We start from the raw sequence: 19686 nt of genomic DNA, 5'->3' as shown, positions 1-19686 counted from the left end.
ACCCATACCTTTGCCAAGTCAAAAGAGATTTAAAGCTCTTTTCTGATATTTTATGTAGGTTTGTTGTTGTTGTTGTTCAACAAGTGTTGGGGACTTAACAATATAACAAATTAAATTCTATACAATTTTAAAGTTCATTTCACAATGATCTTTTCTCTTATGGTTCCATACAACATTGCAAACACAGTCACAGCAGTTTTTGCATTGGCTACCCTCCTATGTGCCTGTGAATAGTTATGAATTGCTACCAAGGATAAAGGTGATTCTTCAAAAAGGGATTTTCAGAATGGTTTAACTGTTCAATTTCATCAGAAATTATACCCCCCCTCCTTTTAGGAACATCTTTTAAAAATTTAGTTAAAATAATTTTGACTTCTCATCTGATAATGTACCTGTGAAACTGTGCCAGTATTCTGTCTTCATGGGCATAAAATATAAACAGGTTGTCTGGCAAGATTTCTATGTAATTAAAAAAATACTTACCCATATGTGCCCACATTTGTATTAATCTATGTATCTGTTTTATATGTATATAATTGTCAAAGGTAGAATATATAATCATTTTACTACAGATTTTATTCTACAAAGCTGATTTTCAGGGAAATTGTTGTGCAAAAGGCACAAATTAATAGAAAGGTCTCTTAAAATCTAAATTTAGATATTAAATTAAAATCAATATTAAAATGCAAATAAACAAATAAATAACCAACCAACCAGCCAAACAGACAGACAGATAGATAAGTTAATAGATAGGGCAACACAGTGGAGCTTTTCCAGATCTGCAGTGACACACAGACACAAGGACACAAATGGAAATTGGACTTAAGGCATTCAAGACGGAAAACAGGAGACACTTCTTCACACAGAGAGTCGTTACAATCTGGAACAAACTCCCCAGCGATGTGGTTGAAGCCAACAATTTGGGAACATTTAAAAATAGACTGAACGTGATCTTTGGATCACATCATTATTAATGCACACCAAACAAGCATGAAGGGTCGAATGCCCTCCTCTCGTCTGTAAATTTATGTTCTTCTTATGTTCTTATGGTGGTGCAGTGATTATAGCTGCCCCCTCAGAGAGACTCAGGTTCCAATCCAGCCTTGCATGTTTCCCAGTGTGATCCTGTGATTGTGTGGGTTTTTGCCAAGTGCTCCTTTTTCCTCCCACATCCCGGACAGGCTGCTTAGGTTACTCTAAATTGCCCTGTATTTGTCTGAGTGTTGTGTGTATATCCTGCCAGCTTAGGCTATGGTTCACTGTGACCTTGTACTGGATTAAGAGGTTATTAAAAAATGATGGATGGATAGATACATAAACATGGAGCAAGAGGGGAGGTTTTTCAACAATAATAAAAAATTGGGTATTGGTGAGTAATGTGAAGGGTCTTTAGTGATCTCAATTGTTATATCCAAGGACAGCGTTTTTATGCTGTGTAAGTGATCTTGTCAAGTGACCAAGGGCTGTATTAATGAAGTACTTTAAACTAATTTGTGATATATAACAATATTACTAACATAAATAAAGGTTCAAACAAAGAGTGCAATGATTGAAAAACAACTTAAGTGCAGCATCTTCATATGAGCCTTTATTTACAATGCATAATGTCATTCTTATTATCTTTCAACTTTAAAATGTGTCAGACTTTGCAAGTTGCCATTGACTCCTTTAATGTATACAGACCCAAGTCTAGTTTTAGAGTGTCTGGGTAGCAGATTACAGATCGATGAAGGTAAGATGCTATAGTACATTTCATAATTAAATGTACGGTATAAATAAGTGTTGAGATTCTCTAAAATAAAATCAATAAATACAAATCTGAAAGTCTTAAAAATAGTGCAGTGATAAGTCAGGAAAACAACAACTTGAAGCTGGATAGAGGGATGGAGTCAAACCATTTGAAAGCTGGAGTTAGTTTCTCTTGAGTGCATGAGGACAACATTGGAAGACAATAAGAAATAATAATTGGATTCAGATCAATAAGAGACGTATATATACTGTAGACGTTTTCTTTTTTTGCTTTTCCAGTCCATTGAAGTTATCCTTTAAAGAAAGACTGAAATCTAAAATTAGATTGAAATTAAGTCACATAGCAATAATATATGATTAATGACTGTAAAAGGCTGTAATGCTAAAAGGCTTAAACAGAGATCTAAAACACAATAAAGTAGCATTTTGAAGAAAGATGGTCTGTAATTATCCAGTGTTCAACAACATTTAGGTCAGTCTTCAGCCTGTGTGTTATTATATCACAGGGACAATGTAAGGTGTAGATGACTGTATTGTCAGCATAGAGAAGGCAGTGAGAGAGCAAGCAGAAATCTGAGAGGTCATTATATAAATCTGTATAAAAGAAAACCCTGAGGTACTTACGGTGGCCCTGAAGTGCAAAACACAAATGCAAAAAGAAAAAGAAAAACAGAATTGCATGAAGAGAAACACAAACACATTTTTATCACCGAATTGCGTCATCTAGAGTCCTACCAATAGAAACCGTGTCCCGCCTCGCCGCTGTGACGGGCAGCTACACGGGACTGCGGCGCTGTGGCCTCTGCGCTGCGCTGTGTGCGGGACAGGCGCTGGATGTCAATTAAACATATTGACGCAGACCTGGAAATCAGACGGCTTCTGGAAATACGATTACTGCGGTCGGATCACACACACACGGACATTTTACAAAGGTGTACTGTAAAGAGTATTTATGTATGGAAATGCAATTTAGACAATGGTACAAGTGTTACATCACTGTTCATTTTAAAGTGATGATATTTGAAGAGTCGTAGAAATCCAGAGAGAGATGTATATTTCCAATCAAAGGTTTTTATTACAAGCAGCTGCAGGGAAGAGGTTCAAGAGGCGACCTCAAGAACAGTCTTACAGAAGTTACAGACTCCAGGCACATAACAGGACACATGTCTGTCCCCTGATGAGCGTGAGTTGGTTTCTGCCTGACAACCGCTCAGGAAGACACATATAGTCAAATCGGGGAGAATACGTTGTACGTCATCCAACATTGTGGCAACGTTGTGTGTTGGACCCTGAATAAAATATTTACATTGATCTGTTATTCACCCAACCATTGATCCACCCGCTAATAGATAACGCCTAGGTAAGGGCGTCTGCCAATAATAATAATAATAATAATAATAATAATAATAATAATAATAATAATAATAATAATAACAACAACTACACAGCTACACATCAATGGCAGCTTCGGTTTTTATTTGATAATAAAGTACAGGCTTATAGTTTTGTGTATGTGTGTATGCTTTTCCGCCTCCGGTTTCTCTTCAGTTTCAGACACTGTGATTGGCTCTGGTGCCTCTCGCGCTGCCCGCCCATCCCGGAAGCCCCGCCCTCAGCTCCGCACATTGTAGATTTAATGCAGCGGAGCTGAGCTGCGAGATCCCCTCCTGCGACTGTTCCTCGACTTTTCACGCTTGCACTTTGCGAACATTTTTGATTTAATCCTGCCCTTAAACTATAGATTTCTATGGGATGAATATTATATTTATATTTATTAACCACAATCCACTCACAATTAAATTTCCACGTCTGCTAGATCAATTTGAAGTTTCTTGAATTTGTTCCTTATCTTAGCTGCAGATTGCAACTATATACTAATTGTAATATAACCTCGATGGGGCAATTAATTAGGTCTTGACCACCGTCTTGGCACCAGATGCTAAACGTTCTCCAGCGGTCAGAATACTGCGACCTCGTAGAGGGAGCTCTCGCCGACTGAATAGTGTGTCTGACAGACTCTAGGCAATCAATCGCTCCCGCTCAGGGGCCAGGCCCAGAGCTGGAGGAGGCCTGGATTAAGGTGCCAAGGTGTGTCCTGCACCTGGGACAAGAAGTCCGCTCTCACTGGGAGCTGCCAAGGCTCTACGTGGAGGAGGGCGATCAGGTCTGCAAACCAGAATCTGTGAGACCACTGTCACCTGAACTGTCGCTTGTTCTCTCCTGACCTTCTCCAGGACCACCGGGAGAAGGGGGAACGGTGGGAACACGTAAAGGAGACAGCGCGGCCATGTGTGGGCTAGTGCGTCAATCCCTAGGGTTCCTGAGCGGTCTTGGACAGAGAAACATAGTGGCAGTGTGTGGACTCCACGTCCGTCGCAGACTGCTCCCCAACCTTGCTTGGAGGCGTCTGTCATCATTTGACTACTCGGTGGTAGACTGGCCCCAGGGGCACATCGAGGGTCAAATTGTGAGGGCCTTCCAGCATGCCGGAAGCGTGCTCGATCGTGGCAATGGTGCATCCTGAGAGACCTGAACCACCACTGCAGCAGCCTCAATTGGAGGAGGCTGAGGGCCTGTGATGCAGCTGCTAGGGGGCCCAGCAGCCTCTGGCAAAGGGACACCATGACACAAGCTCTCAGTCGGAAGAGGGAGAGACGTGTGTATTGAGGCTACTCTCTCTGGCGCCAGCGTGGCAAGCATGGCAATGGAATCAAGGCGCAGTCCTAGGAACTGTGTCTGCTGAGTTGGCGTCAGGCGGCTCTTCTCTCGATTGACCCGGAGGCCCAATTCGGAGAGGTGGCCTAAAATCAGGTTTGTGTGTATCCGAACCTGCTCCCTCGAGTGAGAACAAACCAGCCAGTCGTCTAGATAATTGAAGATGCAGACCCCCTGGCAACGGGGGCTAACATGAGGTCCATGCACTTGGAAAAAGTGCATGGGGCTAGCAACAGGCCATAGGGGAGAACAGCAAACTCGAACGCTCGGCCCTCGAAGGCGAAGCAGAGAAACTTCCTGTGCCCGTGCAATGGGGATTTGAAAGTATGCATCTTTCAGATCCACCATGGTGAACCAGTCGCCGGGCTTGATGGCCTGGGACATGGTGAGCAGGTTGAGCATCCTGAAGCACAGCACCTTGAGGTGATGATTCAGGCGCCTCAGATCCAAGATGGGGTGGAAACCGCCATGGAAGTATGAGGAATAGAATCCCTCCTGCTGCCCCAGCGGGGGCACTTCGCGGATTGCTCGCTTCTCTAGGAGAGTGGCGATTTCGACGCAAAGCGCCGCACACTGCAACGGGTCCCTCACTCGCGTCCACACCATGCCTCAGAAGGGGAGTGAATGTGTTTGAAACTGTAGGGAGTAGCCAACTGATAATATTTGGAGCACCCAAGAGTCTTGGGGGTGTAAGGTTGGGCCAGAGGTTGCTGGAACGCCTCAGGGATGGGGCTCGGGTGGCGGGGGAGGTGGGATCGTGCCAAGCCTCCTCCTACCACGAGCTGCTGGGGGCCAGGGTGGCGAGCCTGGGAGGGCACCTGCCTGCCAGTGAAACGCTGGCAGAGATTGGCAGGTGGGCGGGGCTGTGGCCTGAGCTGTGGCCTGGGAGCCATGATCAGGGGGCCTCCCTGTAGGCGAGCTGCCGCAGGCTGCATGCACTGCTGGGCCTGGGATGCAATGGGGTAAACCCGGGCCAGCTGCAGGGAATGCTCCCTCTCCTGGAGGGTGCGTGTTAGCATCTCTTCCACAGAGGGGCTGAAGGTGAAGGGACTCGGGGAGAGGCGGAGATCCACCGCCCCCGAGACCCCCCCGTCAGTTCCTGGAGTGGGAGATCGTTGGGCACGGCGACGATTGCAGTGGCACCTGGTGGAATGGCGGACCTCTGGGCGTGCCGAGACACGTTCTCAAGTCCAGCGAAGAGGCAAAAGAGGACAAACCTGCGCTAACGTCACGTTTTATAGAACAGGAAGTGGGAAGGGACCTGTTCTGGGTGACGAGCGCAGGGGCCAATGGCAGCTTTGATAGAGTGACGTTTTTGATTGGGTTCCTATGGAAGTGCGCAGAAACCCCTCCCCCTTGGGCAGTGCTTCCGACTTGAAAGGTAACAAATAGTTTTCAGAAAAACGAACAAAGCAACAACAGAATAAATGAATGAGTGAATTAAACAAATAAGTCATGAACAAATTAATAAAAAACAACTGAAACACTGACACATTGCTGAAAAAAATATAATATAAAATGACATTCAATAACAACATATTTTCTCTCTGCATGAACAATAGGCAACATTTCATTTGTGTGGATGTTGGGCTCAACATGTAATTTGTTACCCGCACTGTACACCTGTATTGTTACTGTAGCAATAATCAGTTATTTCCACTGAACACACAGAGCCACGGAGGCGCGTAAATAAACCCAGAGCTGCGCCTGCGCAAACCTGTGCCGATTGGACTATCTTTCCACTTTACCTTAACTGGGAGAGGCTTCAGACAACTCCGAAGTGTCTAAAACTAGAGGAGCTGTGTGAGCATTTTCAGGTTGTTTGCTCGCAGATATTTTCTTGATTTAATACAGCAAAAATGTAACCACTCCCACTGTATTGTTGGGCGGGATTAACTGCAATTTTAACCAGCCGCTAATAGCAAACTACACAACTGTACATCATGGAATTTACATTAAAAATTAGAAGAGAATAGCATCAAACTAAACATGAAAGAGCGACTGAGTACAGTGGTGTAGTTTTCTAGTAGCAGCTGCAAGAAGGTCGTTTTGCAGTGCGAATCGGGTTAGATTTAATACCACGATAGTTTAGCAGTGTGATTTCCATTCGCAGACATGCGCTAATGCTTCTGCGAGCGACTCACAGCGCGAACATTTTTTATTTAATCCTGCCCTTATTTTCAATCAGAGTTGGAGTGTTACAGATTAAATCTGTCAAGTGTTACAGATTTAAAATCACATAATTGTGTACTGCATTGTAAATAGATGTCAATGAAAGCATGATCAATTAATCATTTAGATACAGATCAGATGTTGTAAAATGTAATATTACTCATTAATCACTGTACACTTATACATTAAAATTGGTTAAGCTACACCGATCAGCCATAACATTATGACCACCTGCCTAATATTGTGTAGGTCCCCCTTTTGCCACCAAAACAGCCCTGACCCATCGAGGCATGGACTCCCCTAGACCTCTGAAGGTGTGCTGTGGTATCTGGCACCAAGACGTTAACAGCAGATCCATTAAATCCTGTAAGTTGTGAGGTGGGGCCTCCATGGATTGGACTTGTTTGTCCAGCACATCCCACAGATGCTCAATTGGATTGAGATCTGGGGAATTTGGAGGCCAAGTCAACACCTTGAACTCGTGATTCATCAGACCAGGCCACCTTCTTCCATTGCTCCGTGGTCCAGTTCTGATGCTCACGTGCCCATTGTAGGTGCTTTCGGCAGTGGACACGGGTCAGCATGGGCACCCTGACTGGTCTGCGGCTACGCAGCCCCATACGCAACAAACTGCGATGCACTGTGTGTTCTGACACCTTTCTATTAGAACCAGCATTGACTTTTTCAGCAATTTGAGCTACAGTATCTTGTCTGTTGGACCTTGTCGCCGGTTCACCACTTTTCCTTCCTTCGACCACTTTTGATGGTTCTGACCACTGCAGACCGGGAACACCCCACAAGAGATGCAGTTTTGGAGATGCTCTGACCCAGTCGTCTAGCCATCAGAATTTGGCCCTGGTCAAAGTCGCTCAGATCCTTACGCTTGCCCATTTTTCCTGCTTCTAACACATTGACTTTGAGGACAAAATTTTCACTTGCTGCCTAATATATCCCACCCACTGACAGGTGCCGTGATAACGAGATTATCAGTGTTATTCACTTCACCTGTCAGTGGTCATAATGTTATGGCTGATTGGTGTAAATTGATGCTACTTCTTCCTAGCAAATTGCTTGAGGAAGTATTTTTTCTTGAATTATTTGTTAGCATGGAAGTGAAGCATAAACAAAAGAAAATCATGTAGAAGTCATTGCAGTGGTTCTCACTACCAGGTGTAGAGCAGGTGCACAGACCATCCTGATGAGGAAGAGGTCAACACACTGCACATATACTGTACTTCTCATAATGATTTACACCTCAGAAAAACAGAAACATGCAGGTATAGTTTAAGGCTTGTGGGGATCTATGCAAAAATGTTCCTGATATCTGAACAAAATACACAGGAATTGATGATAAAGTGGATTTATAATGGAATCATGTGAGGCTTCATATCAAAGAATGAAACCACAGGTGTGCACATAGTATGTCATATATTTTTTAAATTTGGATAATCATAATCATATTTACTGACACATGACAAGTACCCCAAGAGCCCTGTGATTTACTTTATATTATTTATTTTAAAAAGAAAATTGGATAGAGTGCATTTAGAAGAACAGCACGTGGCTGAAAGAAAATCTACCCATTTGCTCACTTACATCTCTCTAAATGCAAAAATGTTACACCTTCATCCAGCAGTAGATCAATAAAGGCTAATGATGGCGATGCATATGTAGATCACAGCCAACATGTATTTGCAGTGTAGTAGATGTAAGTTGCAGTGGTTTTATTGTGTTAATGTATTAAAAAACTATATGACAGTTATGTCACATTTTAACTGAATGTCTCAAGGGATATGTAACATTGTTCCCTTTGGTAAAACGTGAAATGCCTCTGGGAGTAATTATAAATAATTCCAACAGTTTCAGCTTCACTGGTTAGTTTGCTAATTGCCATCCTTCTGCATTGTTATAACACTACTTCTTTATTACAGGATGCCATGCAGATTTCTGAGAGACATCATCTACCTAAAATATATATTAATTTGCTGCACAATATTATCAGCAGGTTTTAGAAAATGTTTTTAAAAAGAACACTAAACAACTCACAGTTTAATTGTCAAAGGAGAAAAACGTGGATTGAGATCAACATCAGTTCTTTGAATTAATTCATGTTTATTTTTTAACTTTTCACACAAATGCTGGCATTTTCTCAAAATACATTTACTGAACAATGCATCAAGCAAACAAAAAACAAAATATTGGAATTTACAAGTTTAGTTGTTTTGTCTGCAAAACTTTCTTTCTGTACTCAAACGTTGCACAAATTATATTTTTGTCAGATAAAACATCAAGCAAGGGTATACACACCAGGCTATTGATTTATCAATGTAGATTGCAGGAGAAAATGTGAAATGTAAAAATAAGGCAAAAATAAAAGGGACCAGAAAATTATGCGAGTAATCAAGATTCCAAGAGGTGTGCATTCAGTTTACAGTACAAAAGGCATTCAAATATCTAATTTCTATATATCTTAAGATTGCTAGATTGTTAGGTTTGAAAGATTCTAGCTATATAATAATGTACAATAATTCACATAATTTCAAAAATGTTATTATATTTGTAAAAGTATGAGCAAGTTGAAAATAACATTCCTTTAAAACTGACACTATGTGTATGCTTTGTTGACGATTTGCAAGGCTTGGCCCAAGTTATTATACTCATTGTTGTTGGATGAAGGTGATAAATTGCTGTATATATGCTGGAGGGTCTTCCCATTTCTTTGCTGGTCATTGATGATTGCATTCACAGGATCAGTCTGAATTGTGTTTTGCACATTTGCATACTGGTTGTTCTGTTCATCTTGAGTATTTCTATAAACATGAAGCCCTACTGTGGTGAGTGTATTTCCATACTCGCGAACTGTTCCATAAATCTGAACCAATCCCAGATCTGGGTCTGTCGGTGCTCCTGTACAGCTAAAGCCTACAATGTATTCAGAGTTCTGCAGTGCCTGAGAAAACAGCTGAGTTGGGAAAGCATCTGAAATCAAGGTCATTACTTCATCAGTGTCAGCGCTGAATGTCTTCAGCGGTAGGATCTGATTTGCTGGCAAGGCAACATACTGATTTTTTTTCTGTTTAGAGTTGATTATTCCTGGAATTTCATCAGCTTTAACTTTGTTATCTTTTTGGCCCATTTTGGATTGCTTGTTTATCATGTGACTTTCCTCTATAACCTGTAAATGTAAAATTTAAACTTGAAGTGAATATGTTGACATTTAATATTACAGTGCATTTATATGTTTTTACAAATATGGTCATGGATTAAATCTACTGTTGGAATTTTACAAATGTATTTCAAAACTTGAATTGGTAATTTCATTTAATTATTGTGTGGCTAAAATATGTTATGGAGCACCATTTTCATTTTACTTACCAGACTCAATGGCATAGTTTCTTTAGGACGATATATCAGTTTATAGCCAATAACAATGGCAACCAAAATCACAGTTGTTAATATAATTCCTAATAAACCCAGGGAACCATTTAAAATTAAACCCATGGCCTTTGCATCTGTGGAAAGAAAGACAGTCTGTGAGCAAAGCCATATACCTTTAGACCTATTTCAGATTAATAAATTCACCATAAACAAAAAAACAAGAAAGAAGAAAAACATGTAAAAGCCTGCATGTAAAAAAATAAAATCTTATGACAATTATAACCTGGAAAGCCAGTAGCTACAAAATACATTTTCCCAAATATTTTACTAGACTTAGAAAATGACAGGATTATTAAATAGCAATACTAATATACAAATATTTACATATATATGTAATATAAACTACAGGCAATATATGCAACATTTGTAAGTATTTGGCACAGAGAATTCAGTTTCAAGATTTTTAAATGTTATTAATGTTTAGAACTCAATGGTATGCAGAGTTTGAAAATAATAATACTATGAAATGAAGAACAAAACAACAAATAGAGGAAGAAGAAGAAAATCTGAGGCATGTTGAAAACAAAATGGTAGCTATAATGCATAAAGTGTCATGATTAAAAAACACTAGTCTTTTTCAAAGCACATGTTGTCTCAAAACAGTATTGTACAGCAAATTACTGTGCTTCCCATAATGACTGGCCAATATGCCTGAGGACAATTCTATTTCATCACTGCAAGGAGCTTCTAGGGTAAGACATGTTTTATGAATGTCCCAAGCTTCTAAAACTACAACCATTAGCAAAGAACTGAGAAAAACAAACTTATGACCGAGGTCATATTGAGAGCGAAATCTATAATAATATATAATATTGCACTGCATAAATATAAACACATACATACACAAACACAATAATACAGCCTTCAAATGCGGTCCCTCAATTATTTTTTCCAAACTCTTTATACTTGAAGCTTTAAAAACAAATGTCTCTTACCTTTTTCAGCCTTCAGTTTCACACAATAGTTATCACTTGGGTTGCTGTCTTTAAAGGTATTTATGAAGTATTTCACGATGACTGAAATGCAGTATTTTTCCCCAGGTTTCAAGTCAAGTATCTGTATTGTGGAATTTTCCGAAACTGTCTCAGGTAATGCCTAAACAAAGATAATGCTTTTTTATTTAGCAAAACAAAAAATAACAACATCCACTTTATTTTGTACAGGACATGATAGAGCATATTCAATTAATTATTTGAATATGGTAAATAGTCACAATCATATCTCATGTTATCAATGTACTCAAACATTACATTCTTTCTAAAATATGTATCCCAGTACATGAAGTCATTGTTGAAAAGGGCTTAATATGTGTTTGGAATAATCATAATTTCTACTCAAAATCATAATGAATTTGTAATTAAGAGCTAATGTTGTATGGCAATAAATACACATTGAAAGTGTTTGAAAATCCTAATAATGTCTAAATGGAAAGTTATAAGTTTAAGATAAATGTACTGGAAGCCTCTTTTTAATTCATAACTCTCTAACTCATTTGGAATATCATGAAAGACTTACTGATTTTCCCTCCAGTTTAACATTAACTTTATATTTTACTTCTGTAATTGGATCTTTCTTCTGAAATGGTGGAGTAACAGTTATTTGCAGATCAGTCATCCCTGTAGTAACTTTAATAGTGGGGGGATCAATCACCACTGAATGAAATAAAAACAAAATGTTGTTACAAATTAAAGGGAAAAACCTGAATAAATGAGTGGAGGAGCAAAACAAATGCAGATGCCTCCAAACAGGTGCACTGCATGATACAATTAAGCAATTAACATCCTATCATGCTCTGTGGCATGTACAAAAATGCTGAGCAGGCCCAGTTGACCTCGATTTTGGATCAAGATGGCAAGAGGAAAGGATCTAAGTGACATTGAAATAGGGGTCATTAGTGGGGCACAAATAGCAGGAGCTTCAGTCACAAAGACGCTCAAGTGGCTTGTGTTCTCAACAAGTTGGCGAGTGCATGTGTGGCGACACCAAGAGAACAGTACAGGCCTGACTGCTTGACACCTACAGTGAGGGGGTGCGGAGGCTCTGTTATGCTGTGGAGGGCATTTTCCTGGCATGGTTTGGGTCCACTTGTCCCCTTAGAGGGAAGGGTCACTGTAAATCATTACAAAGTTATTCTGAGTGATCACCTTTATCCTATGGTAAAACATTTCTATCCTGATGGGAGGGGTCTCTTCCAGGATGACAATGCCCCCATCCACAGGGCACGAGGGCTCACTGAATGGTGTGATAAGAATAAAAATGATGTGGATCATATGCCTTCACAGTCACCAAATCTCAACCCAATTGAACACCTATGGGAGATTTTGGACCAACGTGTTAGACAGCGCACTCCACCACCATCATCAAAACACCAGATGAGGGAATATCTTTTGGAAGAATGGTGTTCATCCCTCCAGTAGAGTTCAGAGACTCGTAGAAGAGCATTGAAGCTGTGCTGGCAGCTCATGATGGCCCAACACCTTACTGAGAAACTTTATGTTGGTTTTTCCTTTAATTTGTCACCCGTCTGTATATTGCATATTATTGCATTATATATGCTCAAAAAAATTAAGGGAACACTTAAATCACACATCGGATCTCGATGAACGAAATATATTAAAGATCAAAATCTTTACTGTACATTGTGTAATTTGTTGAGAACAAAATGACGTAACAACGGTCAATGGAAACCAAAATCACCAAGCGACTTAGGGCTGGATTCAAACTCACAGTAAACATTTGAAATCACAGGCTGATCCAACTTGTGTGAATTTCATCACGGCAACTCATAATGTGACTCAGTAGTGTGTATGGCCCCCACGTGCCTGTATGAACTCCCGCCAACATCTGGGCATGCACCTGATGAGACGGCAGATGGTGTCCTGGGGGATTTCCTCCCAGACCTGGATCAGGGCATCGGTGAGCTCCTGGACAATCTGTGGCACTACTTGGCGGCGGCGGATGCACCGATACATAACGTCCCAAAGGTTCTCAATTGGATTCAGGTCTGGGGAACATGAGGGCCAGTCAATGGCATCAATGCCTTCGTCATTCGGCCGGGCATTGTCCTGCACCAGGAGGAACCCAGGGCCCACTGCACCAGCGTAAGGTCTGACGATGGGTCTGAGGATTTCATCATGGAGTCTGTTTCTGACAGTTTGGTCAGAAACATGCACACCAGTAGCCCGCTGGAGGTCATTTTGTAGGGCTCAGGCAGTGCTCCTCCTGTTCCTCCTCGCACAAAGGAGCAGATACCGGTCCTGCTGCTGGGTTGATGTCCATCTACGGCCCTGTCCAGCTCTCCTTGTGTAATGGCCCGTCTCTTGGTATCTCCTCCATGCTCTTGTACTGGGAGACACAGCAAACCTTCTTGCGACGGCACGTATGGATGTGCCATCCTGGAGGAGCTGGACTGCCTGTGCAACCTGAATGGGCTGCAGGTACCACCTCATGCTACCAGTAGTGACAAGGACACTAGCAAAACGCAAAACTAGAGAAGAATCAGTCAGGAAGGATAAGGAGAGAGCAATTGTCTGTGGCCACCACCTGCAAAATCATTCCCTTTTTGGGGGTGTCTTGCTGTTGCCTCCCCAGTGCACCTGTTGTCACTTCATTTGCACCAAAACAGGTGACATTGATTCACAATGCCTTAGGCTTCCTAACTGAACAGATTGATATCCTTGAAGTGTAATTGACTTGGTGTTATCCTGTGATGATTACATGTTCCCTTAATTTTTTTGAGCAGCATATATTTATACATACATATATATATATATATATATATATATATATATATATATATACACCAATCAGCCATAACATTATGACCACTGACAGGTGAATTGAATAACACTGATAATCTCATTATCACGGCACCTTAATGCTGGTTCTGATAGAGAGGCTGCGTAGCTGCAGACCAGTCAGGGTGCCCATGCTGACCCCTGTCCACTGCCGAAAGCACCTACAATGGGCACGTGAGCATCAGAACTGGACCACGGAGCAATGGAAGAAGGTGGCCTGGTCTGATGATTCACGAGTTCAAGGTGTTGACTTGGCCTCCAAATTCCCCAGATCTCAATCCAATCGAGCATCTGTGGGATGTGCTGGACAAACAAGTCCAACCCATGGAGGCCCCACCTCGCAACTTACAGGACTTAAAGGATCTGCTGCTAACGTCTTGGTGCCAGATACCACAGCACACCTTCAGAAGTCTAGTGGAGTCCATGCCTCGACGGGTCAGGGCTGTTTTGGCTGCAAAAGGGGGACCTACACAATATTAGGCAGGTGGTGATAATGTTATGGCTGATTGGTGTATATTTAGAGTGCTGGAGATAACACCAGTTTGAAGCATTAACACTATTTATCCAACACATCTAAATGTAATCTTTATATATATATTTGTGGAATTAATCTGTGGTATTTATTCAGCACGCAGCAAAACGCAGTATGCCCAATAATTTGATTGACAGATTAGCACAATGCACAACACAAGTTAAATGTGGCCAAAGCACAATGCCGCCCTCGATAATATTGCTTGCAATAACCCCTTTTTTATTTTATTTTCAGAATTAATAAAATAAAATAATAATAATAATAATAATAATAATAATAATAATAATAATAATAATAATAATAACATACTAACATTGGATATTTTGTTGATATATGCACCGCCAAACTACAAATGTTAATACCCACAGGTTTTAATGCCAAGACTGCTTAAAGTGTTTATGTTACAGCAATATCCCAAGCACTCCATGGCTTGTATGGTACTAATGAAAGCCCACCTTGAATACTGTTTGAAGTGTGCTATAAAATAAATTCAGAAGATCCTGTAGCCATGCATCAAAATGGTTGTGGTCTCACAAAATTAAAATTGAACTTTTCAGCTTAAATTCAAAGTATTATATTTGGCGCAACACAGTGCATCAATCAAAGAACACCATCCCTACTGTGAAGCATGGTGGTGGCAGCATCATGTTATGGGGATGTTTTTCATTGGCAGGGACTGGGGCAACATATAGAGTATAGAAAAGTAGTTGAGAAAAACCTGCTGCCCTCTGCAAGGAAGCTGAACCTGGGACAGTTCACCTTTCAGAGCTGAAGCACACAGCAAAAAGTACACTGAGTGGCTAACGAACACAAAGATAAATGTCTCTGAGTGGCCCAGTCAGAGCCCTGACTTAAATCCAATCGAAAGTGTGTGACATGACTTGAAAATTGCTGTCTATCAATTTCCTGCTGACTTGTTCCTGGGACCTGTACCCTCTATTGATCATGTGCTTGTCATAAGACTGGCATTGTACATTTGATATTAAATCAACAATACAGCTAATAAATATTATATTCATAATTATCATTACAATAAGAAACAAAAAACACCTACTTTCATGAAAGGGAGAAAAATGTTGGCTTTCTACCCACTCCGAGTAAACGTTGTTGTGTATTGCCCGCACACGTCCGGTATACTCATCTTTCAAATTGATTTCCTTCGTTAGATCACAAGAAAGATATCTGATATTCTGACAGCCATTGATCCATTTCTTTTCTCCATATCTAAATAAAAATATACACAGAAATTACTGTTCGATTGAAAAAACATACACTAAAAAGGTGACATTCATGTAGTGATGTTAGGTAACAGAAAAAAAGTCTTACACATAATAAACATGGTCCCACTAAATGTATTTATTTGAAATACTTACAGTTTGTATTGTACATTATACAAAGTTGTGCTACTGCTTCCCTTTCCTGGCTTCCATTGGAGAATTGTTATTAGATTTTTAGATGACAATTGTACACAGTCAGGGCTGAATGAGCCTGTAGCTGGCAAAGTACCTAAAGAGAAGAAACATTAACACGCTGATGGTAGAACCATCTAACTATACAAATCTAAACAACATATTTGTAGTTTTGTAATGCCTTTTTACAAGAATAACCTTGTATAGACTGAGCTTGAGCATACTTTTCTGTTCAGTCTATCTATTGCTATTTAAATACAAAACATGTTTTGTTCCATGAGACAAATGCAGCATGTAGATACATTTATTTTAACATAAGGATTGTAAGTACTTACCAGCTTCTCTAATAAAAATGAGCAGAATGACACAGTGTATATTCATACTGGTTATGAATGTCTTTGTAAAATGTTAACTGAAGTATTATGTACTTGATCATATTGCCAACAAGTTCCTCATTTCCTCAATCCTCATCCAGTCAAATTGCTAGTCTCACTCTCTCTCTCCAACTGTGTATATGTAACTATACAGTTTCAGGGTTTAAAGCTGGTTTAAAGCCATGAAACAATAAGCTATATTTCCCTTTTTTCATTATAATTAAAATATTTAAAGTACCATAATACAGAAGTTCTGAGACAATTGATGTTCCAGTATATGAAATGAACAGGCATAAAGGGGAAGAATATGTTGTAAATATATATTTTATTAAATCCACTTATCAAAAAGTATGTTGTCTTTATAATTATTATTTACATTATTATTGTTGATGTTTTCAAACTCACATATAACTATTTCCTAAAGGTGTTTTTCTTTTTGTATAGTTGAATCTGTAGAGCTTTTAGTGAAATAAGAGGTGCAGAATGAATTTTAGTGAAATGTAAAATACACTATACGTATATATATATATATATATATATATATATATATATATATATATATATATATATATATATATAGAGAGAGAGAGAGAGAGAGAGAGAGGTTTATATCAAATCTTTGTATAAGAATAGAAGGAAAGGTGACATTTAGTGTTAGGAAAAATTACTGCGTAGGATTATTGTCAAACACTGGGAGCTTAAGTACAAGTATCGACAATTATACTATAATTACACTTTTACATATACTATAGTATATTGTACTAATGTATCATTTGTATGCGTAGTAATGATTTAAATACATTTTCTTTTTAGCCCTTTGTGAAATATGTGTATCAATTTGTGTTTATGATATGCTGATTTGTACTTTACATGTTTATATTTTATTCTAGATTCACAGCATTGCACAGAACCTGCACTTTATTAAACAATGTGTAATAATGTATTATTAACGTATGCATTATTTAAATGTCGAACTATAATACAATCGACTTTAAAACCACTTGTATAGTATAAACGAGGGATGCGTCGTCTCCGCTGCTCGGCGCTGTAGAAGCGCAGCCCGTGTCTTGCGCAGTGCGGCGCCAACTCGCACAGCCGCGTCACGTCATTGTTGAATGTTCACGTTTCAGCTCGGGCTCTTGTGCGCAGATTTTCGCTGTTATGCGCAGAACTGCAGAATCCTCCGCTCCCATTGGTGGAGCTGCGCAGATCCGCACTTCACGGACGAGAGTTAGTGTTATTATACCCGTTTATGCTGCGGTGCGGCACTGTGGGACCGGCAGGACGATTACAAAAACTGTAAGTCTGTCCTGTTGTGATGAATTGTGGTCAGCAAGCACGTATTTTGCATTTTGTTTACAGTTATCTCCTGTATCAAATGGAGAAATGGCCACACATTCATATTTAACACCCCGACAATGTAAAAACTTCATCAAGTTGGAAAAAGAAAGCTGTAAATTCTCAAAGATACATTTTGCCTTTGTGCACATTCATTCTCACGGTAGATTGAAGTGCCACACAATGTCAATTAATCTACCAGTTTCAGTTCTTTTATAAAATGTAAAAGCAGTAGATATTAAGTAAATATATGTTGAAAAAAACGAAGGTGCATTGGTAACGATTGAGTGCAAGTGCAGACAAAACTAAGCAAAGCAATATGATGGGTTACTAATGCAGCCAAATGAACAAACTTCTGCTTCTTGTATGTAACGGCAGGGCAATGGGAGAACCTGTGGGACTTTGTTTTGGGGGTAGATTGTGATTTTAATGGGGTTTTTAAATGTACTTTAGCATTATAATCCTGAAATTTAATGCGTGATGAAATGTGATTCATGCATTTTACTGCACTGTAGCAATACTGCCACATTTAAATGATGTATTCATTGTATGATGCACTTATTCTTTAATGTTGTGGCATGCTTTGGCATGGTGTTCCACTATATACAGTTAAGATTGATTTAATTTGAATGAGGATTATAGATTCTCATTGTCCAAAATAAAAAGGGACATATTCCAAAAATGATTGAGCTAGCGAAGTGCTATTACTATTGCTTTATTATATTTGTACATTGACATTAATCTCTGAGCAAAAATGGAACCTGCATATTTCTAATCTTTTTTGGGAGGAATGCGCCTCTCTTCATTCAGCTTCATACTCTGCAGCTGCACTTGCCCTCCGGACCACACAGGGATAAGGGGGGATCAAGGTGGGGGAGGTTGGCAGTGGATGCAGGTAGCGGGTGGGTGGGATGGTTCCCTCTGTCCATACTTTATTTTTCTGTATTGCAGTTTGTTTTGTTAGCATGTTTGCTTAATAATGTAATTACAACAATATATATAAATATTGGTTTACAAAATGCTGTTTAGCCCCTGTATAAACGTTCATATGCTTAATGTATCATTGGCGCCTTTTGGCACAAACCAGGCTTTGGGCACTGCAGCCGAGGAAGCGCGGCCGGCGCCGGCGTGCCTGTGGGTGGGAACCTTCATTCTGCCGTCGTTGCCTTTCGGGCTGTTTTGGCCGAGGCGCGGCTTCCTGTGTGGATGGGCGCTGCAGGAATGGGACGCGGTTTGAAACCAAGATGATTTCATGATTTATTTTATTTTTAAGACATGGAGGAGATTTTTATTTATATAGCAGTTTGATAAAAACGTGTTTTTTTTTTTTTTGCACGGAAATGGCGATTTCTATGGAAACTCAGCTTCAGAGCATATTCGAGGATGTTGTCGTACGTTTACCTTTTGTTTGTTTAAATTGCACTTAGTTTCGTTTTTATTTTTTATTTTTGTACTGTTGTTTCTCACTTGTGATTTCTTTGTTTTAATGTAACCCTGTATTCGTTGCTGTATTCACTTTGTTTTCTGATATACTTATTACTTATCATATGCCGCATAACCTCGGTGGAGAACGACCATCTTTACAATCTGGTGGTGTTTGCATGACCTGGGCAGCAGGGCCATACGGATTAATAATCACATTATTAGCGCAATGTATGCAGATTAGATCTTGTCGACAATGTGGTGATTTTCCCTGTGATATGTGCATGGCATTAAATATAGAGGTTTAACTCAAAAAGCAATCTTGTAAGCGGAAGACCCCCCTCCCCCTTCCGGACAAATAATCTGGTGTTCAGCTTTCATGTAGTAATAATATATTATTATTTAAATCATGGTTTTTTATTTAATTTTAGACGTGAAAACACAAATCAATAGTACACGTTTTGTTTTTATGAATAATTCTGCTCCTATGAAAGAGAATGTAAAAAAATAAATTAAAATGTGTGCTTAAATCTTTTGACTTTTTTCTTCCTTTCTTAGAAAACTGAGATCATTGAGGAAGCCTTTGCTGGGTAAGTGAGCAAATCCAGTCGCACAGTGAATTAAAAGTGAGCTGATGCATATTTCACATCGCATGTGCATTTGTGGTCATGGGGAGAAATTATTGGTTTCCTGTCTTGTCTTACATAAAAATGTGGCGTCAATAGACATTTTGAGACTTT

General features: G+C 39.8%; 2 protein-coding genes across 5 annotated transcripts in view; one reads left to right on the top strand and one right to left on the bottom strand.

Annotated features, from left to right (window-relative positions):
* Nucleotides 1-8724: 8724 nt before the first annotated feature.
* Nucleotides 8725-16317, bottom strand: LOC136746843 (interleukin-20 receptor subunit alpha). The gene is made up of 7 exons (XM_066699670.1): nt 16148-16317; nt 15777-15909; nt 15458-15627; nt 11590-11726; nt 11010-11169; nt 10012-10148; nt 8725-9811 (listed from the first exon to the last, which is right to left on the bottom strand). The coding sequence occupies exons 1-7, from the start codon at nt 16191-16193 to the stop codon at nt 9242-9244; spliced, it is 1353 nt and encodes a 450-aa protein (XP_066555767.1). The 5' UTR covers nt 16194-16317; the 3' UTR covers nt 8725-9241.
* A 2377-nt stretch (nt 16318-18694) lies between these two features.
* The window catches only part of med23 (mediator complex subunit 23), a 30946-nt gene continuing 29954 nt past the window's right edge, over nt 18695-19686 (top strand). For all 4 annotated transcript variants that reach the window (XM_066699658.1, XM_066699640.1, XM_066699648.1 and 1 more), the window contains exons 1-2: nt 18695-18915; nt 19505-19536. In XM_066699658.1, the coding sequence (XP_066555755.1) occupies nt 18865-18915; nt 19505-19536 (83 nt within the window). In that variant the 5' untranslated portion in view covers nt 18695-18864. The remainder of the gene's footprint in view (nt 18916-19504; nt 19537-19686) is intronic.

The sequence above is a fragment of the Amia ocellicauda genome, chromosome 1 (assembly GCF_036373705.1).
Source record: "Amia ocellicauda isolate fAmiCal2 chromosome 1, fAmiCal2.hap1, whole genome shotgun sequence".
NCBI lineage: Eukaryota > Metazoa > Chordata > Actinopteri > Amiiformes > Amiidae > Amia > Amia ocellicauda.
This window is presented reverse-complemented; position numbering and strand designations above follow the sequence as displayed.

Coding starts and splice junctions, on each gene's coding strand:
- LOC136746843 (XM_066699670.1), bottom strand. CDS start 16,193: ATGAATATACACTGTGTCATTCTGCTCATTTTTATTAGAGAAGCTG. Junction 11,170..11,589: donor TTAAACTGGAGGGAAAATCA/GTAAGTCTTTCA, acceptor ATCTTTGTTTAG/GCATTACCTGAGACAGTTTC. Junction 10,149..11,009: donor GAAACTGAAGGCTGAAAAAG/GTAAGAGACATT, acceptor TTCTTTCCACAG/ATGCAAAGGCCATGGGTTTA.